Genomic DNA, 24,091 nt, shown 5'->3' with positions numbered 1-24,091 from the left:
TTGACAAATGGGACCTCATAAAATTGCCAAACTTCTGTAAGTCAAAGGACACTGTCAATAAGATAAAAAGGCAACCAACAGATTGAGAAAAGTTCTTTACCAAATCCTACATAAGATAGAGGGCTATTATCCAGTATTTACAAAGAACTCAAGAAGTTAGACTCCAGAGAACCAAATAACCCTATTAAAAATGGGGTACAGACCTAAACAAAGAATTCTCAACTGAGGAATACCGAATGGCTGAGAAGCAACTAAAAAAATGTTCAACATCCTTAGTTATCAGGGAAATGCAAATCAAAACGACCCTGTGATTCCACTTGACTCTAGTCAAAATGGCTACAATCAAAAACTCTGGTGACAGCAGATGATGGCAAGGGTGTGGAGAAAGAGGAACACTCCTCCATTGCTGGTGGGATTGCAAGCTGGTACAAACAGCTGGAAATCAGTCTGGCGGTTCCTCAGAAATTTGGACATAGTACTACCTGAGGACCCAGCTATACCACTTCTGAACATATACCCAGAAGCTGCTCCACCATCTAATAAGGACACATGCTCTACTATGTTCATAGCAGCCATATTCATAATAGGCCAAAGCTGGAAACAACTCAGATGTCCCACAACAAAGGAATGGATCCAGAAAATGTGGTACATTTTACACAATGGAATACGACTCATCTATTAAAAACAATGACTTCATGAAATTCCCAGGCAAATGAATTGATCTAGAAAATATCCTTAGTGAAATAACTTTTTCACAAAAGAACACACATGTATGTACTTACTGATAAGTCGATATTAGGCAAAGAATGTGGAATACCCACGATATAACTCACGAACTACATGAAGCTGTAAAGGAAGGAAGACCAAAGAGTGGATGCTTCAGTCCTACTTAGAAGGGGGAACAAAATAATCATGGGAAGTATAGGGTGGGAGGGACTTGGGAGTAAGAAAGGAGGGAGGGGCAGGGGAAAAGAGGGGAAGAATCACATATGGGAGGAGATGGGGCAGGGGAAAAGAGGGGAAGAATCACATATGGGAGGAGATGGAGGCGATATACAGAGGGTTAGGAAATTAAACAGAGGTATACAGCAATGGCGGATGGGGAACTGTAGGTAGCAACCAGAACATCCCAGATGCCTGGAAAGCAAGAGCCTCCCAGGACTTCACAGGGATGATATTAGATGAAATACCCCAGAAAGGGGAGGGAGAACCTGTTGAGGCCATATCCAGAGGCTCTACATGGCCCCCTGGTTGATGAGGCCAACCACCCATCTCCAAAATGTTAACCCAGAATTGCTACTGTCTAGGAAATACAGGCACAAAGAGTAGAGTAGAGACTGAAAGAAAGGCCATCCAGAGACTGCTCCACCTTGGGATCTACCACACATGCAGACACCAAACCCAGACACTACTGCTGATGCCAAGAAGTACTTGCTGACAGCAGACTGATACAGCTGTCTCCTGAGAGGTTCTGCCAAATCCTGACCCATATAGATGTGGATGCTCGCAGCCAATCATGGAACTGAGCACAAGCACCCCAATAGAGGACTTAGAGGAAGGAGCTGAAGGGGCCTTATCTGACATCAATGGGAGGGGAGGCCCTTGGTCCAGTGAAGGCTTGATGCCCCAGTGAAGAGCAATTCTTGGGCCATGAGGTGGGTGGGTAGGTGGGTGGGGGAGCACCCTCATAGAAGCAGGGTAAGGGGGGTAGGATAAGGGGTTTCCAGAGGGGAAACCAGGAAAGGGGATAACATTTGAAATGTAAATAAATAAAACAAATAAATAAAAAAGAAATTGGGACAGGTCTGGAAGGAGTTAGGAACTGGGAAAGAATAAAATAAAAATACATTTTATATGAAAAAAGGAAAGAAAGAAAGAAAGAAAGAAAAAAGAAAGGAAAGGAAAGAGAGAAAGAAAAAGAAAAACCAGAAACCACAAATTTATAAAGCCACTATAAAAATGAGCAAATAATTATTACTAGGTCTCAAAATATAAGGGAAGTATAAAAAGAAATTAGTTGAGGGCTGAAAAGATTCAGTTAAGAGCAAATATTACTCTTATAGAGAACCTAAATGCAGTTCCCAGCGCCCATGCAGATTGGCTCACATCTGTATATAACTTTAATTCTAGAGGATCTGATGCCATAGGCATCTGTATTCACATGCACATTCCCACACACAGACACACATACATACACAAAATTAAAAATAGTAAAAATTTAAAAAATAATAAAAATTATCTTTAAAAATAAAAAACTCAAGTTACATAATGATAATAATTAAAATTGGAAAATAATAATTAAAAATCAATAGCATTACAATGTCATTGCAAAGCAGAAAATAAAGAAATGGTGATATAGCTCACTGGTAGAGGGCTTGCCTAGCATGTGCAAGATCTAGATGTGAATCTACCACTGACTGCTCAAAACATCATGAATACTAGTGTCAGAAAATATACAAAACTTATATAATAAAATATAACAAAAATAGCCTAAAGAAGGCTAAAAATATACAAGTGTATTTAAGAGGCACTGCTTAAATATATTTAAGATATTAATTCTTATATATTCTTATAATTGAAGTAAAAAAGCAAAAATTAATTTGAAAAAATAAGCACAAATTTAAAGATTTAATGCCTGGAAAGTTCAGTCCTGACTGAAAGTCTCTACTATCCAATATAGTATGGCTTTGATTTAAGGATAAACACATAGACCAAAATCAGGAATACAGACAACAAATTGACCCATGCGTTCAGCTGATACCTAACAAAGGTAGCACGGTAATCCAATTGAGAAAATGACACACTTTTCAAAATGTGATGCTACAGAAGGTCACTTCTCTACGGGGAAAAGACAGAATCTAAAACCTTCCTTTACATAGTATATGAAAACTAATTGAAATGGGCTATGTTTTATGTAAAAGTGAAAACTATTCTTTGTTTTATTTTTGCTTTTTGATGCTGTAAATTCAGCTGAGGGTTCTGCGCATAGTAGACATCTACTCTACCTCTGAGGTGTGCCTAGAATCCCTTAAAGCCATCATTTCTTGTTCTCACTGCAGCAGTATGGACAAAAACCACCACTTCTTGAAGAATACTGAAGAGAATGTTTACAACCTTACAACACACATTTCTAAGATAGAACGTGAATACCATGTTTCAAACCATAAGAATTTCAAGTACATTTTTACCTGCGGTAGGAGGATCATAATTTCAATTCAGCTTAGGCTACACAGCAATGTTCATATTAACCTGGGAAACATAACAAGGCCTGGTCTCAAAAAAAAAAAAAACCCAAAGGTTAAAAATAGCTGAAACGTTTGTTAGACACTTCATGAATGAAGGTGTCCAGCCTGGTGTGGTGTTGCACACCTCTAATCTCAGCACCTAAGATGCAGTGATAGGTGAGTCCCTGTTCTAGGACAGTCTGATCTGCATAGTAAGTTCCAGAACAGCCAGGGCTACAGAGTGAGACTTCACAAAATAAAGTAAAACAAATTATTATTATGTGGTTAAAGACTGTGTTACCAAGTATTGACAAGAACATGAAAACAGATCTCTTCTGAATAGCATGCATCCACTTTAGAATACAACCATATATTTCTTTTTTATCTCAGGTATCTTAAGGTAAAACCAAAAAGTTGAAGAATTTAATGTTTACAATGTGATGACCTGACATACTTTGTAAAATGCCCACTACCTAGTTGCTTTTTATGTGTGGCGAAGATGACTGTTAGGTTAGTAAATTTCAAGTATATAATTGTGTAGAAATTTCCTGAGATTAAAACTTTCCAGGAAGTTGAGACAATAGATGTTCTAAGGGAGCTAAAACTCTGGAAGTAAACACATCAAAACAGCTCCAGAAGTCCATGAAACTGAGTAGTCCTATTTCCTCAAGGCCGCATAAGCCATAAAGACTTCTGAGTCACCCTCAGGTGAGTCACAGTGAAAAGAAGAGTCTACGACAAGACCAAACCTCTAGAAGAAGCAGAGACCAGCCACGTATCCTCAAAAAAGCAGATTTCCTTGTCGAAATAAAGACAAACTAGTCTACCTGGAAAGAACCCTGTTCAACCTACTGAGCTGCCTGCAGGCTGTGCAGTGTTGTCCAGGTTCCCAGCCTTTGGGAACTGTCATCTATGCTGGGCTGGACTTGGTAAGGCAACCATATGAGTAATCTCTGCTCTTGTAAGTAACCCCTCATCCAGGAGCCTACAAGGAACATCTACTTTGGAAGTGTCCAGCTTCGGTCAGTCTTCACTTCCCTATCTCCAGTGAGTAGATGTTTATTCACATTTCCACATGAACAGTGTCACATAACAATGCATTCTTATCACATATAACTGCGGGATTTAGTTATCATTTAACTGAAAGTTTAAACTTGTTGATCAACATCTCTTTACCTATTACTCTCCTGTCAAGACCTACTGTAACCAACCTCTTTTCTATTTTGTTCCTATGAGATGTATATTTTTAAAGTGAACATATAAGTGTTGCCATGTCTATGTCTGTATCTGGTTTATGTCAATTTGCAAAATGTCTTTTGATTTTTGTTCATGTTGTTATAGATAGTAGGATTTTCTTGTTTTATCTTTCTTTATTTTTCTTTTTTCAATTTTTAAAAGTAAAATATAATTTTCCCTTCTTCCCACTAACCCCTCCCATGTATGTCCCCCACTCCCTTTCAAATTCATGACCTCTTACTATTTAGTTATTATTATTGTTTGATAATAACACACACACACACACTGCAACCTGAGGAGTCTGTTTAGTGTTGCTTAGATGTATATTTCTGAGGGTTGGGTTAGATGATCACTTAGTGTGTCTGTCTGTGAGAAAAGTGACTTCTCCCTCTCTCCGCAGCTCTTATCACTTGTAGCTCTTAATCTAAGGGTGAGACTCTGCATGAATTCTTTCATCTGTGTCAGTCTGCCAGGTCTTGTTTAAATAGCCATATTTCTTTTTCATTTTTAATTATGTGTATATACGTGTATCTGTGTATGTAGTATAGTGCCCCAGACTCAAGAAGAAAGTGTCCAGTCCCATTGAGCTGGAGTTACAGGCAGTAGTGAGCTGTCCTACAAAGGTATTGAGACCTGAATTTATGTCCTCTCCAAGAGCAGTACATGATTTTAACTACTGAGCTATCTTTCTTTGTTTTATTTTTAAGGCAGAGGAATATTCCTCACAAAAATATAACACGATTGTCTTATTCTTTCATTCCTTAGCACACACTTAGGTTGTTTGCATATCATGGGTTTTGTGGACAATGCTGTAATGAACATGTAGTATAGTAATATCTTTGAAATGATGAGTATTTTAATTTATAATCTATACTCAGTAGAATTGCTGGATCATATGATAACTGTTTTTGTTTGTTTGTTTGTTTTTCTGGAACTCACTCTAAAATTCACCTGCCTCTGCCTCCCAAGTGCTGGAATTAAAGGCGTGTGCCACCACTCCCGGCTGATAACTGTTTTTAATATTCTAATAAACAACCATTTTCTTTCCTCTAATGATTGTACTTTTGCAATCTCTCTCTTTCCCTGTCTGTCTATCTGTCTATCTATCCCTCTCTATCTCTCTGTCTCTGTCCTTCTTCTCTTTCTTTCTCCAGGGTCTCTTGTAACCCAGGTGACCTGGAATTAACCATGCAGCTGACGATGACCTTGAACTCCTGATCCTCCTGACTCTGCCTCTGCCTCTGCCTCTCTGTGCCTCTGCCTCTCTGCACCTCTGCCTCTGCTTCTGCCTCCCAAGTAACCGGATTTCAGGCATTCATTACCATTGTCATGATAATTTCTTGACAAGTTGAAAGTTAAATTAAAAAGTTTAATTTCTTAAAGAGTTAAATGAGGTCAGCTCCTTCTAGGAATTTATCCAGGAGGAATAAAAACACATGTTCCCTTCTTCGTCCTCGGCGCTGCCTACCAGGTGGCTGCCATCTGTTCTGCGGCATCATGGCTGCCCTCCGGCCTCTGGTGAAGCCCAAGATCGTCAAAAAGAGGACCAAGAAGTTCATCAGACACCAGTCAGACCGATATGTGAAAATTAAGTGAAACTGGCGGAAACCCAGAGGCATCGACAGCAGGGTGCGGAGAAGATTCAAGGGCCAGATCCTAACGCTCAACATCGGTTACGGGAGCAACAAGAAAACCAAGCCACAAGTTCCTGGTCCACAATGGCAAAGAGCTGGAGGTGCTGCTGATGTGCAACAAATCTTACTATGCTGAGATTGCTCACAGTGTGTCCTCTAAGAACCGAGAAGCCATCGTAGAAAGAGCAGCACAGCTGGCCATCAGAGTCACCAATGTCAATGCCAGGCTACTCAGCGAAGAAAATGAATAGATGGCTTGTGTGCATGCTTTGTGTTTAAATAAACTCACAAAGCTGCAAAAAATAAACAAACAAACAAACAAACAACCACATGTTCCCAGAAAGTTTGCTTACAAATGTTCAACTTTAATCAGGGGTGGGAAATACTTTACTTGGGAAAGTGTTTGCATTGTAAGCATAAAGACCTGAGGTTAATCCTCAGAACACTCATTAAAAAAAGTCAGGGACAGTGGCATGTGCCTGTAAACCCAGTTCTGAGGAGGAAGAAACAGATGGATTTCTTGGGTTCAGTAACCAGCCAGTGTAGACTAACCTGCAAGCCCCAGGTCTCAGTTAAAGATCCGATCTCAAAAACAAAGTGAAAGGCTGCTGAAGCATGACACCCAAAGTTGACCTCTGGTCTTCACATGAATAAACAAATGTGCACATGTTCCGGAACACACAGACACACAGGCACATAGGCACATAGGCACAGACACACTCACATACACAAATACACATACATACAGAAGCATTATTCACAATAGTAAAAGACTATGTTTCAAATATTCACCATCATTAAATATTATATTAATATTTTAAAATTAGAATTATTAATTATAATAATGTACATATATACACATACACATCACACTCATATGAAAAATAAAAAAATTTAAAAACAGATCAAAGTTTGCCTGAGAACAAGGTTGGGACTAACAGAATTAAACTCCAAAGAGGATTGAAGGAAATTTAACTACAAAAGGGAATAAAATCATAGATAGACATGTTTTCTACCTTGGTTGTAGCATTTATATAATTATTAATAATATTCAAACTATATGGTTACTATGTATTCCATTATATGTAAGCTATACTTCAATAATATTGAATTAAAAATCAAATAATTAACATGGCAAAATGTAACTATAAGCCTCTAATTTTTCTGTTTAGTATTTTTTATGTGTGCTGCAACTTGCAACATCTTTCTCTCAGTATTATGTCTTTCATATCACTAATTAAAAAAAAATCTAGCAAAATAACTTACCAATGTAATTTTTTGACATGGAAACTTCTCTTACTTCAATATGAACAGAGCCTCTTGGTATCTGAACCACTTGCATATAACCTGGAATACAGAAGACCGCCAGCAATAAGCAGCTAACTAGAAAACAGGAGCACGGCACTAATAGCAGCAGTGCTCTCTCTGCTTTAGTTCCTCCTGTGACTTCTACTCCATAACTGCACAATAAAAACAAATTTCCAGTGTGTCTAGGAAGATATTTTAGAGAAAAAAGTTTAATTGGGAGTGGTGGGAGGGAGCTTGAGATAGACTATGACTACGTAGTCCTTGGGCCTAGAACTCACTTTGTAGACCAAGCTGGTCATGAACTCATAGAGGCCTGCCTACCTAGGCCTAACTTTTTTTTTTTTTTTGGTTTAAAATCATCTCAATATACTTTGCAGCCTTCGCATGTGTAATATTGGTTCACCTTTTCTCAACACATTCTCCTCACACTAGTGCTCTGTGGGTTATCCCAGTTCAAAGAAGCATGGCAAGCTGGAAGTGGTAGTATCACTCACAGTCATAGCTACCCAATGAGGCTGAGATCAGAATCACCTATGCCTGGGGATTCAAAGCCAGACAAGGTAATTTAATTAGGACTCTATCAAAAAATGTAGGGCTGGGGTGTTGAATCCAAAATGGAAGAATATTTGCCTTGCATGGTCAAAACCTTATTTTCAATCTTCAACAAACTGTCCTCCCCAAAAGGCTAAGTCAAATAACATTAAGATAACTTTATGAAGCTATATTTAACATGTAACAGGTTGAAAGGACCGATATCTGGGGAGAAGATACTTCTGGCCTACCTAAAGGAAGCTTTCAGTAGGGAGGAAAGGAAAAGCAAGAGTCTTTATTACTGCAGCCCACCAGAGGAAGAATCTCTCTGTACTCACCTCCTCTGGGCAATGAGTCATTGAAGAACCCTTCAATGGCATCACAGGTGCTTCCATCCCCACCACAGACTCGGCACCTATCTTCCCTAGCATCAGATCCCAAAATCTTATCACAGCCTACGCGCTGAAAACAGAGAATATCAGGGCGTCAAGGGAGGTCTGCAGCCGTCACCAGTCAAATGCATACAACCTACTTATTTACTTGTATTTCCAGTAAAGGAAATCAAAATAGGAAATACTTTCCCATCTATTGTCATTCTCTCTTTAGTTGACATTTCTTAACCACTGAGCCATCTTTCCAGCCCGTAGTTAACATTTCTAAAACTTAAACTTACAAAAAAATGGATCCCCTAGAAATATAACTATTTCTAACTTATACTTCTCTTTCATTGACATATACCATGTTCTAATGCTTTAGAATATTGTTATTTATTAGTTAACAGACTCTTCCTTTTACTCCCAGTCAAGTAATTCAAGAACTAAGAAAAAAAATGACTCATGGTCTCCTACAGGGCTCTAACAGAGGGGACACTACTGAGCTCCTCCTCTGTGGGGCTATAAAAGAGAGGTCCTACTGAGTTCTTCTTCTGCAGGGCTGTAATAGAGAGGTCCTACTGAGCTCATCCTCTACAGGGATATACAGAGAGAGTCCTACTGAGTTCTTCCTCTGCAGGGCTGTAATAGAGAGGTCCTACTTAGCTCATCCTATACAAGGATATAACAGAGAGGTCCTACTGAGTTCTTCCTCTGCAGGGCTGTAATAGAGAGGTCCTACTGAGCTCATCCTCTACAGGGATATACAGAGAGAGTCCTACTGAGCGCATCCTCTACAGGGATATAACAGAGAGAGTCCTACTGAGCACATCCTCTACAGGGATATAGCAGAAAGGTTCCTACTGAGTGCATCCTCTACCGGACATAACAGAGAGGGTCCCACTGAGCTCATCCTCTACAGGGATATAACTGAGAGGGTCTTACTGAGATCATCCTCTACAGATATATAACTGAGAGGTCCTACTGAGCTCATCCTCTGCAGGAATGTAACAGAGAGGGTCCTATTGAGCACATCCTCTACAGGGATATAATAGAAAGGTCCTGCTGAGCACATCCTCTGTGGGACTGTAATTGTCTGCCCATCCTAAATCATGGCCTTTTTCAGCCCATTGTTAGTGCAAGCTGATAATTATAATGTTCACACCTGAGTAACCTTTAAAAACAAACAAACAAACAAAAAACCCCAAACTAACAAAAAAACAAAAACAAATACCTGTTTCTAGTTTGGGAATCAAATTGGCATAAACAAGGGAGATGTAAGCATTTGACTTAAGAAGCTAAGATTTTACCTTTTATTGTTGTATTTAATTATAAAAATATGGATTTTTAACATTTATATGATATATTTTGGTGCCTGAATTTATACATCTGAAAATTTCCCCAAATAAAACCTAGAATTATATCTTGTCATCTAAAAAACTGTCATAAAATATATTTTCTTTGAGAAGATAAAGTACTAGACAAATACACATAAACACAAATCTCTCTTTTTTCTATTTACACACATACAAACACACACATACACATACACATTAACTGGAACATCAGATCTAGAAGCAAGTTATCAAAAGGAATTTGTAAATTATGAAGGTAAGCAAAACACTGATTTTTATCTCTTCTTTCTCAGTTTGTATCACTTAGTAATGTGTTTCTCTTCAAAAAAAAACAAGCAAAACAAGTTCTGAGAACAGTGGTTTTGTGGCTTTTCTTATTACGATAAGATCCATGGATTTGATCCCGACCCTTTCCAAGTCTTCTGGCTAATGCTAAAGTAAATGCTTTAATAAGACTGACTGTATAATGAAAACCATCATAGTTCTTTAAAAGGAGATAAAGTAGGTGGAACAGCTATTTCACAGTTTGAGAAAATAATTACACTATGAAATACATAAAGCCTTCCAGTAAGAACATATGGTAGCCACATGAAGAAGAGTCAAATTCTTAGCCCATCTTTTTCTATTATATTCTTTATAAACAGAGCAGGAGAATAATACAAATTCAAAAATACAAAATATTATAATACAAAAATATTATAAATATAATTAAATATAAATTCTTGAAAATTATTATAAATATAATTAAAATTACAGAAGAAATCACCTTTGCTTGATTTTATAATATGAATGAGTCATTTTGGTGTGTGCATGCATGTGTGCACATGTGTACGTGTATATATGTGCATGTGTATGTGCTATATTGTTGTTCTTTACTGTAATTCAATTATCTAAAATGTGACTTTAAGAAAACTGAACATAGAGCCCAGCACAAACTACTATCTGAGAGAAGACAAGACCCCCAACAGAGAGAAGTAAAATCTGAGCCACCTTGCATTCTCCATTGATACAGATATCCAGTGAGTCTGCATTGCACTGTGTCCCATCTATCACAGCAGGAGCTCGCTCTGTGTAGAAATTGTAGCCTTCAGCCAGGCAATTTAATGCACAAGGTTTTACCCCACCTAGACAAATAAAACATAAAAGAAAAGAGTGGAGTGGTTCTTCTAAGAAAGAATGATTCAATGTTATTCTTATCAAATTTACAATTTATGTACACAGTCCCTGAGTGCACACTTAGACCACAATTCTTTTAAAATACTGTGTTTATTTTTATAGCATACACAACATAAAACAGTGCTTGCTGAGCTGCTTTGTGCTTTAAGCCATTCAGGCATACCCACTACATAATATAATAGATTTTAGGTCAAAAGAATCACAGTGGAAGTCACTGAATGTTTTTTAAAAGTATGAAAAGGGTATTTTTTTTAAATGAGCTAATAAAATTCTAGGAGATATGAAAAATAACTTTTAGAACAAATGAGAATTATGTTATAGATTCTGCTAAATCCCACACAAGAACTCTGCTGTGTCAATCAAGCAGGGGTATGAAGTCAGCAAATCAATGATAAAATTAACAATGTCGCAGATATATGTATTTCTTATTAGATTAGTAAGAGAACACAAATGTGAAATATAATATTAGATTTTAGTAGATGAAACAATATATAGTATGCTTTATCAGAAACATGAAATAATGACCATTTTAATGTCTTGGAAATGTGTATCTCATATCTATACATATATATCTAGACATGTACACAAATATATGAATCTATAAATAAATACTATGTATTTGTGAGTGTGTATATTTGTAGGCCAGAGTCATGGGTATCATTGCTCTCTTTTTAAAATATGAATCGTAGAGATCAAACTCAAGGCATTTGGCTTAGTAGCTGAGCTATTTGATAGTCCAGACATGTTTATTTTTAAGTTTGATGTAGAAAAATCGACAAAAATCATAGCAATGCAAGTATATCATGATTTTATAGTATATACTTTATACTATCACCAAGATCAAGAAATAGATGTATGTCTACAATATCTGAAGACTGTGGTACATGATTAAGGGACTAAACCTAAGAATATATGTGGCTGAGGAGCCAAGATAAAAGTTTAAGTTACAGAAAACCTATTTAATAAAATTATATTTAAAATTTCTTCAGATCTGGGGAAGAAATGAACATTTAAGATCTAGAGTCACTTAGAACACTAAATGTAGTTGACCAGAGAAGAGTCTTTCCACAACATATTATAGTGAAGACGCTAAAACTATTAAATAAACTATTAAAACTGGTTAGAAAAAATTTTCAACTCAATTGCAAAGGCAAAAGCATCCAAATACACACTATCAAACATCTCAGCAGAAGCCCTAAAATCCAGGAAAATTTCAAACTCTATTAACTGTCAACCAAAATCATTAATTCTAGAAAGTTATCTTTTAAAATCAATTGTGAAATAAATATATTTCAACATAAGCAAAAAAAAAAAAAAAAATCTAAGCAATTTATCACCAAATCAGCACTGTAGAAAATATTCTCCTTCTAATCTCCTTCTACACCCTGGAGCTAAGACTGTCTCACAGCCCACTGCACAGGAATCCTGCATGGAGAGAACCTGGTGTCTCAGGAGTGCTCTCACTTCTAGGCCCACAGGTGAGACCACCACTTTTGTTTGAATTACTGTCCAAAGAGGGACCCACCAGGAACGCATAGGGCACAGGAACCACAGAGTGACCAGGGACAGGACTCTTTCAGTCTCCATCTGCACCTTACAGTAAAGCTGTCCCACAGCCCTTTGGACACAAATCCCACCCAGAGAAAGCTGGTCTCCCCAGGAATACTGACACACCTAAGATCATAGGCTCACAGGCTCACAGGCCCACAGGAGGGACAAGCTCTTAGTCACAGACAGCAAGACCAACTAACATCAGAGATAACCAGATGGCTAGAGGCAAGCACAAGAACCTAAGCAACAGAAACCAAGGCTACTTGGCATCATCAGAACCCAGTCCTCCCACCACAGTAAGTCTTGGATACCCCAACACACCCAAAAAGCAAGATTTTGATTTAAAAAATCACAACTCATGATGCTGATAGAGGACTTTAAGAAGGACATAAATAACTTCCTTAAAGAAATACAGGAGAACACAGGTAAACAGGTAGAAGCCCTTAAAAAGGAAACACAAAAATCCCTTAAAGAATAATAGAGAAAGGTGAAGGAATTAAACAAAACCATCCAGGATCTAAAAATGGAAATAGAAACAATAAAGAAATCACAAAGGGAAACAACCCTGGAGCTAGAAAACCTAGAAAAGAGATCAGGAGTCATAGACACAAGCATAACCAACAGAATACAAGAGATAGACAAGAGAATCTCAGGTGCAGAAGATACCATAGAAAACATTGACACAACAGTCAAAGAAAATACAAAATGCAAAACGATCCTAACCCAAACATCCAGGAAATCCAGGACACAATGAGAAGACCAAACATAAGGATAATAGATATAGAAGAGAGCCTAAATTAAAGGACCAGTAAATATCTTCAATTAAACAACAAAAGGAGGTCAAAGGGATACAAATTAGAAAGGAAGAAGTCAAAATATCACTATTTGCAGATGATAGGATAGTATACTTAAGTGACCCCAAAAATTACACCAGAGAACTCCTACAGCTGATAAACAACTTCAGCAAAGTGGCTGGTTATAAAATTAACTCAAACAAATCAGTAGCCTTCCTCTACTCAAAGCATAAACAGGCTGAGAAAAAAAATTAGGGAAATGACACCCTTCACAATAGTTACAAATAATATAAAATATCTTGGTGTGACTCTAACCAAACAAGTGAAAGATCCGTATGACAAGAACTTTAAGTCTCTAAAGAAAGAAATTGAAGAAGGTCTCAGAAGATGGAAAGATCTCCCATGCTCATGGATTGGCAGGATTAATATAGTAAAAATGGCTATCTTCCCAAAAGCAATCTACAGATTCAATGCAATCCTCATCAAACTTCCAACTCAATTCTTTATAGAGTTAGAAAGAGCAATTCTCAAATTCATTTGGAATAACCAAAACCCAAGATAGGGAAAACTATTCTCAACAATAAAAGAACCTCTGGGGGGAATCACCATACCTGACCTCAAGCTGTACTACAGAACAATAGTGATTAAAAACTGCATGGTATTGGTACAGGGACAGGCAGGTAGATCAATGGAATAGAACTGAAGACCTAGAAATGAACCCACACACCTATTGTCACTTGATCTTTGACAAAGGAGCTAAAGCCATCCAGTGGAAAAAAGACAGCATTTTCAACAAATGATGCTGGTTCAACTGGTGATCAGCATATAGAACAACGCAAATGGATCCATTCTTATTTCCTTGTACAAAGCTCAAGTCCAAGTGGACTTCCACTTAAAGCCAGATACACTTAAACTAATAGAAGAGAAAGTGGAGAAGAGCCTTGACTACATGGGCACAGGGGAAATTTTCCTGAACAGAACACCAATAGCTTATGCTCTGTAAGGCATTTCCAGCCCTCCACTCAAGTAAACACTGTTCGTCCTTTAGCAGCTGGAGACCACACAAATAACTCTATTAAAACATGGGGAACAGAGCTAAACAGAGAATTCTCAACTAAGGAATATCAAATGGCAGAGAAATACCTAAAGAATACATCCTTTTTCATCAGGGAAATGCAAATCAAAACAACCCCGAGATTCCACCTCACACCAGTCAGAATGGCTAAGATCAAAAATTCAGGTGACAGCAGATGCTAGTGAGGATGTGCAGAAAGAGGAACACTCCTCCACTGTTGGTGGGATTGCAAGGTGGTGCAACCACTCTGGAAATCAGTCTGGCGGTTCCTCAGAAAATTGGACATACCAATTTTCCAGCTATACCATTCTTGGGCATATACCCAAAAGATGCTCCAACATATAATAAGGACACATGTACAACTATGTTCATATGAGCCTTATTTATAATAGCCAGAAGCTGGAAACAAACCAGATGTCCCTCAACAGAAGAATGGATATAGAAAATGTTGTATATTTACACAAAGGAGTACCACTCAGCTATTAAAAACAATGATTTCTTGAAATTCTTAGGCAAATGGATAGAATTAAAAACTATCATCCTGAGAAAATCCAGTCACAAAAGAAAACACTTGGTATGCACTCACTGATAAATGGATATTAACCCAAATGCTCAGAATACCCAAGATACAACTCACAGACCATATGAAGCTCAAGAAAAAAAGAAGATCAAAATGTGGATGTTTCCGTCCTTCTTAGAAGGGGGGAAATACTCGTGGGAGGTAGAGGGTGTGAGGAGCTTGGGAGGAAGAGAAGAGGAAAAGGGGGAAAAGGAGAGGGAAAAGAGGGGCAGGATCAGGTATCAGAGGAGATGGGGATGATATACAGAGGGTCAGGAATTTGAACAGAGGTGTGTAGCAATGGGGGATGGGGAACTGGGTGTAGCCACTAGCAAGTCCCAGATGCCAGGAAAGCAAGAGGCTCCCAGGACCCAACAGGAATGACATTAGCTGAAATGCCCAACAAAGGTGAGGAAGAACCTGTAGAGATCATATACAGAGGTTATGCAAGGCCCCTGGTTGTGGGATGGGGCCACCCACTCATCTCCAAATTCTTAACCCAGAATGGCTCCTGTTTAAAGGGAATAAGGGGATAAACTGTGGAGCAGAGACTGAAGGAAAGGCCCTCCAGAGACTTGCCCACCTGGGGATCCATCCCATATACAGACACCAAACTCAGACACTATTGTGGATGCCAAGAACTGCTTGCTGACAGGAGGCTGTTATAACTGTTTACTGAGAGGCTTTGTCAGAGCCTGACAAATACAGAAGCAGATGTTTGCAGCCAACCAGTTGACTTAGCACAGGGTACCCAATGGAGAAATTAGAGAAAGGATTGAAGGAGCTGAAGGGGTTTGCAACCCCATAGGATGATCAAAGATATAAACCAACCAGAGCCCCCAGAGCTCCCAGGGACTAAACCACCAACCAAAGAGTACACATTGAGGGACTCATGGCTCCAGCTGCATATGTAGCAGAGCATGGCATTGTCTGGCATCTATAGTAAGAGAAGCCCTTAGTCCTGTGAAGGCTGGATTTCCCAGTGTAAGGGATTGCTTGGGCAGTGAGGTGGGTTTGGGTGAGTGGGAGGGGGAGCCTCCTCATAGAAGTAGGGNGAGAGGGATGGGAGATGGGGGGGGGGGGTCCTGGNGGGGAAAGTGGGGAAGGAGGGATAACATTTGAAATGTAAATATATAAAATTTCCAATTAAGAAAAAAAGTAATGGAAGCCTGTGGAAGTTTTGTGTTGGGGGCGTGGATTTCTTTAAATCTCCACAGGAAATGACAAGGTGTGGATTAAAAAAAAGAAAGAAAGAAAAAGAAAAGAAAAGCTGTGGATACCATCAAACTGATAAAGATTAGAATTGAACAAGACAGTTCTACTGAACTCCTTGGCCACAGACTCAAAAAGTGCTTATTTCTATAACTGTATACCCAGAACTCAGTGGACTACTGGACAACATACATGAGGAACTAAATAAAATCAAGGAAAAAGTGCATGCACAGAAGTGGAAATCCTTAACTGCATAGAGGTAATAGGAAAGACTGAAACACGGACCCTGGAGGTGGACACCACAGTAACTTAATGAAACACTCAGTGTGAAACATCAACAACACATTCAATTGGTCAAAGGTAATTCAGTTGAAGACACATTTGAAATTGTTCAGTTTCCTTTTCTTTTGTAAAAAATAAAGGATGGATAAAAACAAAAAACAATCAAACCAAACTAACCAACCTACCAACAAAGAAAAAAACCCCCATCTGTCTTTCAATAATGTACACAATGTGCCACCCCATGTACCTCACTGAAGAGGCACATGATAGTAGGAAAAAGCAAATTGCCTGTGTTTGCAGATGGCATGATCTAGCTTTTATAAAATAACTTTACACAAACTAACTAACTGACTAACATACAAACAAACAAACAAACTAACTAAATATTCTCTTATTAATTAAGTTTATACAATAAAGGTGTTGGGTATAAATCTTAAGAAGATCAGTTGTATTTGGCCTTTCTAAAAAAGAAATTAAGATGATTCATGCATTCTAATATTGTAAAGAATAAAATATTTTGGAATACATTTTTCAAAATTCAAAAAAGAAAATATTCAAAGAAACATTATGTTTGGAAGAAAGATTGCTGTCATCATTAGTAAAAAAAAAATTTCATGGAGCAGTAATTTCCTAGTTCTCCTTTAGAATTAGGAAAAAGTCAGCTGTGCAAAAATAAGTAAATCAGCAAACTCCCAATATAAGCAGGGAACAGAAAACAAACAATAATCAAATTCAGTCTAGAAAAATTATAAGAATTGCTACTTTCCTCAGAATTACAATCTTAATTCTTCAATTAAAATATGAAGTTTAGCATACTGGATCAAAAGATAAGATCTACTTATTTATTGTCTATAAAATACTTCTCTTGAGAGACAGAATGCAGGTGGAACAGGAAGGGTTAAATGGGAAAGAAGATCAAAGGACAGGGTGGAGGAATGAGTATGGAAAGGGATGACTAACATTAATTACATTTGAAATGCCATATAGAAGACTACTAATGAAAGGCTTCCTGAAATACATGCATATCCACATACACAAGGAATTTAAAGGAGTTACACTATAATGAGAAGACAATGTTTCCCTCATATACTAAAGGCTATCAATGAAAAGCTCAGTGCTAGGTTAGGTATAGGTTACTCATTTTTCAGTTGTTGTTCAGTGGAGTCCCATAGAGCTTCCAGAAAGCATTATAGGCTATTGTTATTGTTCTTGGTTACTCTATAGAATTTGATGGCAAGATTCTATTGTTGAAAGTATCATATAGTTGAGTCATAGGGCAGGGTGAAGTCAAGTTAGTACTGCCCCAAAAGTTTCATTTGTACTGACCTGCTTTCATTTTTAAAAGTTCTATGCATTCTATCAGGGAAGAAAAATAAATATAAAAGTTTTTCTTAGGTATGAACACTGCAAGCTACAATAAAGACTGGCCTATCAAGATATACTCACTGATGCAATAGGAATATTATGAGAGTAGGCAATCACGATCTGATTGGACTTAATGCCTGCACCACAAGATGGAACCCATGCCTGGAACTGTTAACTGGGTCCAAGTCTGTGGCTGGCCAGGTCCCAGATCCTAGGGGAGAATGCAGTAATATTATTCAGCTAACTAGACCCATTATAAACTGCCCTGGTCTGTTCTTATCATTACATTTATAGATTAGTGTCTCTCAGCCCTCATCAGAGAAGCTTCTTTTTGTAGTAGATAGTGATAAATGAAGAAAGACCCACAACTTGTTAAAATGTCAAAGATAAAAGAATGTGAAGAATACCTGTGTGGTAGGGCATGCCTTTAATTCTAGCACTCAGAAGACAGAGACAGGTGAATCTCTGTGAGTTCAAGACCAGCATGGGTCTCTAAAAACCAAAAACAACAACAATAACAACTAAACAACAAACAAACAAACAAACAAACAAACACGCTGTAGAGAAATCACATCCGTATCACACCCCTCAGGCTTGGGAAGTATTTTGGAAGAGGGAGTAGAAAGATTTTAAGAGCCAAAATTACCGAATATCTGAAGCAAAAATATTTCCTGTATATGACAGCATCATTATAAACATAAACGGATAACAGCTGTGACTGCATAAGACCTGCTCAAGATCAAGCCAGTTTGAGTAGGAGGGGCTTATGAAGTTCTTCCCCTAACTGTGGAGCTATTGGAAATTGATGGCTGATGAAGGAGATGCTCCAGTGGATAGTTCTATATGCGTGCACATACAGGCAACGCTAAGTTGACTCAGTTGGTTAAAAAAAAAAAAAAGACCAAGAAAAGAGCACATGAAGTTGGGAGGGAAAAATGATGATGAGGCTGATAATGGGGAAGTAGAAGGGGAAAAAATGGGGGCGAGTTTGATCAAAATGCATTTTTATACATATGTATTGTGAAATTCTCAAACAATAAAAAAGAAGCAAGCCAGTTATAGTGGTGCATAACTTAATCCTAGTGCTTGGGAGACAGGGGCAGGTGGGATCTGTGGGTTCAATGCCAGCCTGCTCTACACAGTGAGTTTTAAGGCAGCCAAAGCTACATAGTGAGACACTGTCTCAAAAATGTAAAGTAAAATAAAAAGAAATCTATCTTATTGGCAAAGACACAAACAGTAAAGCAATCAAGCAAGTGGAAACACAAGTACAAGTGGTCATATTTACATCTTAGGAAGCACACTTAAGCTTTATAAAGATTACCATCTATTTTTGTTAAGGGGAACAAGACATCAAGCTGCTATGAAAACTCTAAACATTTAGGGACCCAATGTTTACAATATACTCAATTTCACAAAGTTTATGCTAAAGGGATAGTTAAATCCAAATACAGTAATAATTGAGTAACTTAGCAATAGATCAACCAGATAATTCAAAAGTTCAACAAAGAAACCTGAAAGTTAAATTTATCAAATGGACTTATTACACATCTACAAAATATTGCACCCAAAATTTTGTCTAAATTGGATCACATTTTAGGTTATAAAGTAAAAGCAAAACAAAAATCATATAATTTTTTCATTTTATCAGATCATAGTAGAATGAAATTAAATATAAATATCAAGAAAAATTACAGATAACATATAAATACATGGGGTGATCAGTGAGTCATCTGAGAAAATAAGGAAAGTTATTTTAAAATTCATAGAATTAAAGGCAAAATGAAAATACAATGTATACATGTCTTTGAAACATAAAACAGACAGTTTTAAGAAGGTTTTTAGCTGATTCTCTTAGAAATTGCATCTATGATTTACTTCAGACATTTCATCTGTAGACCTTTCTACAAGTGGCCATGGGCACTCCTGAAATTCGACAACACTCCTTTCCACTTCCCAAGGCCAGCAGTTTAAATGTGACCCCACAAACAGCAGATGTAAATTCGATAGACATACAACTTTGAATAAAAGGAATGCTCACAGTTTGAGCATTTTAGGGCCATTACCCCAGGGGATACAAATAGGAGGCTCTCAATACCTGGACTGGCTTAGTGGAGCCAGAGAGGGTATGCAATCTAAATAATTCCTTTCTAAGAGATAACAAGTAGTTTGCAGCTAACATATTTAGAGTCAGCACCTAGCTGAGCTGCTTAGTGAAAATATTTAGCTGTCTAGAAGCTGATCAGTATAGACTTTAATCATGAAGATATCAACAAAAATGCTTTATGAATAATAATAAAAAAATCACCACTAATGACAACACTAATAGAACACAATAATATTCCAGGAAACAACTCCAAAAATGGAGATTTACAAATCATTTAACAAAGAAATAAAAATAATGACTTGGCAATTTGTATCACCTTGATCTCCTTATGTTGTCTTATTGCTCTAGCTAGAACTTTGAGTACTAAATTGAATAGGCATGGGGAAAGTGGGCAGCTTTGTCTTGTCCTTGATTTTAGTGGGATTTCTTCAAGTATCTCTCCATCTAATTTGATATTGGCTGTTGGTTTGTTTGTTTGTTTGTTTGGCTGGTTGGTTTTGATGTTGGCTACTGATTTGCTGTATGTTGCTTTTGTTATGTTTAGGTATGAGTCTTGAATTTCTGATCTCTCCAATACTTTTAACATGAATGGGTGTTGTATTTTGTCAAGTGCGTTTTCAGCATCTAATGAAATGATCATGTAATTCGTTGAGTTTGTTAATATAGTGAATTATGTCAATGGATTTTCATATATAGAACCAACCTTGCGTCCCTTGGATGAAACCTACGTGATCATGGTTAATGATTTTTTTTATGTGCTTTTGGATTCAGTTTGTGAAAATTTTACTGAGTATTTTTGCATTGATATTCATAAGTGAGATTGGTCTGATTTTTTTTTTTTTTTTTTTGGGGGGTTGGGTCCTTATGTAGTTTAGGTATCAGAGTAATTGTTGCTTTGAGAATGAATCAGGTAGTGTTCCTTCTGTTTCTATTTTAGGGAATAGTTTGAGGAGTTTTGGTATTAGCTCTATTTGCAGAAGATATGACAGTATGCATAGACAACCCACAAAATTCTACCAGAGAACTTCTACAGCTGTTAAAGAACTTCAGCAAAGTGGCTGGATATTAAATTAACTCAAAACAGTAGCCTTCCTTTATACAAATGATAAATGGTCTGAGAAAGAAATGAGGGACACAACACCTTCTTGGAGTGGAAGAATATAATACATAAACTGAAAGTTTATATGAAAACAGTAAGGTGATTCAGTGACTTAAAAGGGAGACTATAGATTCATAATAAAGTCACTTGAGAAAAATAAAGAAATAAGAATAAAGAAAGCCAACAGGATTTATGAAAAACCATCAAAAACATTTATACTATGGGGCTCTTGAAAAAAAATGTGGAAGAAAGTTTATTTAAAGAAGGCTAAAAATTCCCCAAATCTTGGGGAAAAGATGGTGTATGAAATCAGGTGTATGAAACAAAGATCTTCAACAAGTTGAAACCAAAGATTTCACAGAAATATACATATATTATTATTAGGCTTTGGGTGTAGCTAAGTGGTAGCATAAGTACCTATCATATGTGAGGCATTTAATTAAATTAACAATCCCATAAACCAAAAAAAGTTAGGAAAAAAAACAAAGAAAAAAATGCTGAGAACAGCAAGAGAGGATTATAGAGTACAAGTAAACTCCACAGGCCTCTTCACGGATTTCTACACATAGCTACGTGAAAGCAAGGTGACATCCAAACTGCTCAAAGAAAAATATTGTTACTATCTATATTTTATCTGATAAAACTCTTCAGAAATGTAAGCATGATGAATTGAGTAAGAGCTGAGGGACTACATAATCATAAGACAAATCGTGGGGAAAAAAAGCCAAGGGAGTTCTTCAAAAATGAAATAAATATATGCTAACTAGTAACATCAAAGTATAAAAGTTATCAGAAAAGGTCAAATATACAATTGAACTCAGAATAATAGGAAAACCACTATGACAGCATGTAACCAACCATAACTCTGGCATAACGGCTAATAGGCAAATAATATTTTAAGACATCTAAATCTATAGACAGAGTGATGGTTAATCTCCACTGTTTACTTTGCTGGACTCGAGTCATCATGGAAGTATGCCTCTTGGATTGTCTATAAAAGTGTTTCTAGAAAAGTTTAACTGAGCAGGGGAGACCCAGACTGAATATGGACAGCATCATCCAATGTGCTGAAGTGCCAAAAAAATGAAAAAGGAAAAAGCTAGTTGAGCATCAACACTCATGTCTTTCATTGTGGTTTTAGTAAGAAGGTCCCCACAGGCTCATACTGTCAAATGCTTTAGTCACCAGAGGGTTGGCCTCTGATAACATTAGAAGGATTAGGAGGTGTGGCCTTATTAGAGGAAGTGTGTCACTAGAGGGTGAGCTTTAAGGTTTCAGAAGCCCATGCCAGGCTCAGTCTCTTTCTATCTCTTTACCTATGGATCAAGATGTAGCTCTCAGTTACTGTTCAAATGCTTGCCTGTTTGTGTGCTGCCATGTTCCCCACTGTGGTAATAATGGACTAAAGCTCTAATTTTAAGTAAGCCCCCATTAAAATGCTTCTGTTTATAAAAGTTACTTAGTCATGGTGTCTCTTCACAGCACCAGAACACTGACTAATACAGCTACTTCATGGGGACAGAATGTGCTATGACCAGCTGCCACGTGGTTCTGCCATTACGACTTCCTCAACCTGGGAGACAAAAGAAATCCTTTCCCTAAGTTGCTCTCATTGAGTATTTTATTACAACAAGAAAACTTACACACAGATACACAGACACTATAAAAAGAAATGTAGTGGCGCCAGCTCTGGGCCACCTTGGGCTGGAACTCTGCGGTCAGTCCCAAGGTCCCCAGAGGACTCTCCGCGCCGCCGGCACCCTAGCACACCCAGGATCTTAGGGTCACTGGTGAGTGGAACACAACATTTGTTCCAAACCAATCATGACAGGCCTGTAACAACAAGAACAAGGACACAGGAGCTCTACCTGACCAGCAGCTCAGGCTCCTTCTGATCAGTGCTGGTATACCTTGGTTTCGAACACACCAGACAGACCCACGGCCCGAGAGGAGACACCACTTCCAGGCACTGTAACATGTCCAGGATCTTAGGAATTCAGGATCCCAGGATCCCAGGAGCTTGGTCACACCAGGATCTCAGTGTCTCAGAGGAAGCTTAACTGCCAAGAACTCTGACACACCCAGAATCTCAGCATCACACGATCCCAGAATCAAACCTATATGATCATTTCATTAGATGCTGAGAAAGCATCTGGCAAAATCAAACACCTCTTCATTATAAAAGCCTTGGAAATATCAGGAATTCAAGGCCCATACCTAAACATAATAAAAGCAATCTACAGCAAACCAGTAGCCAACATCAAACTAAATGGAGAGAAAATTGAACCAATCCCACTAAAATCATGGCCTAGACAGGATGCCTACTTTCTCTCTACCTATTCAATATAGTACTTGAAGTCCTAGCCAGAGCAATTAGATAACAAAAGGAGATCAAGGGGATACAAATAGGAAAGGAAGAAGTCAAAATATCACTATTTGCAGATGATAGTATACATGAGTAATCCCAAAATTCCACCAGAGAACTCCTAACCTGACAAACAACTTCAGTGCAGTAGCTAGATATAAAATTAACTCAAACAAATCAGTAGCCTTTCTCTACACAAAGGATAAACAGGATGAGAAAGAAATTAGGGAAATAACACCCTTCACAATAGTCACAAATAATATAAAATATCTTGGTGTGACTCTAAGGATGTGAAAGAGCTATATGACAAGAACTTCAAGTCTCTGAAGAAAGAAATTGAAGATCTCAGAAGATGGAAAGATCTCCCATGCTCAGGGATTGGCAGGATTAATATAGTCAAAATGGCTATCTTGCTGAAAGCAATCTACAGATTCAATGCAATCACCATCAAAATTCCAACTCAATTCTTCACGGAGTTAAAAACGGCAATTTGCAAATTCATTTGGAATAACAAAAAACCTAGGATAGCAAAAACTGTTCTCAACAATAAAAGAACCTCTGGTGGAATCACCATCCCTGACCTCAAGCTGTACTACAGAGCAATTGTGATAAAAACTGCATGATACTGGTACAGTGACAGACAGGTAGATCAATGAAATAGAACTGAAGACACAGAAATGAACACACACGACAGCCATTGCAGTACATTGAGCTCCATAGAGACAGCGCCGGGGCAAGCGCGAGCCGGACGGGCACTGGGCGACTCTGTGCCTCGCGGAGGAAAATCAACTAAACATGGGCAAAGGAGATCCTAAGAAGCCGAGAGGCAAAATGTCCTCATATGCAT

At 37.8% G+C, this 24,091-nt stretch overlaps 1 protein-coding gene and 1 pseudogene across 2 annotated transcripts in view; one reads left to right on the top strand and one right to left on the bottom strand.

Moving 5' to 3' along the window:
• Positions 1–24,091, bottom strand: part of Adamts6 (ADAM metallopeptidase with thrombospondin type 1 motif 6) — a 219,101-nt gene that overhangs the window by 51,965 nt on the left and 143,045 nt on the right. For both annotated transcript variants that reach the window (XM_029544066.1, XM_029544065.1), the window contains 3 exons: positions 10,650–10,783; positions 8,272–8,395; positions 7,361–7,441 (listed from right to left, as the gene is read on the bottom strand). In XM_029544066.1, the coding sequence (XP_029399926.1) occupies positions 7,361–7,441; positions 8,272–8,395; positions 10,650–10,783 (339 nt within the window). The remainder of the gene's footprint in view (positions 1–7,360; positions 7,442–8,271; positions 8,396–10,649; positions 10,784–24,091) is intronic.
• On the top strand, positions 5,942–6,345 carry LOC110328990 (annotated as a pseudogene).

Source organism: Mus pahari, chromosome 11 (assembly GCF_900095145.1).
Source record: "Mus pahari chromosome 11, PAHARI_EIJ_v1.1, whole genome shotgun sequence".
Classification (NCBI taxonomy): Eukaryota; Metazoa; Chordata; class Mammalia; order Rodentia; family Muridae; genus Mus; species Mus pahari.
Note: the sequence above shows the minus strand (reverse complement) of the source record. Positions and strands in the feature narration are given on the sequence as shown.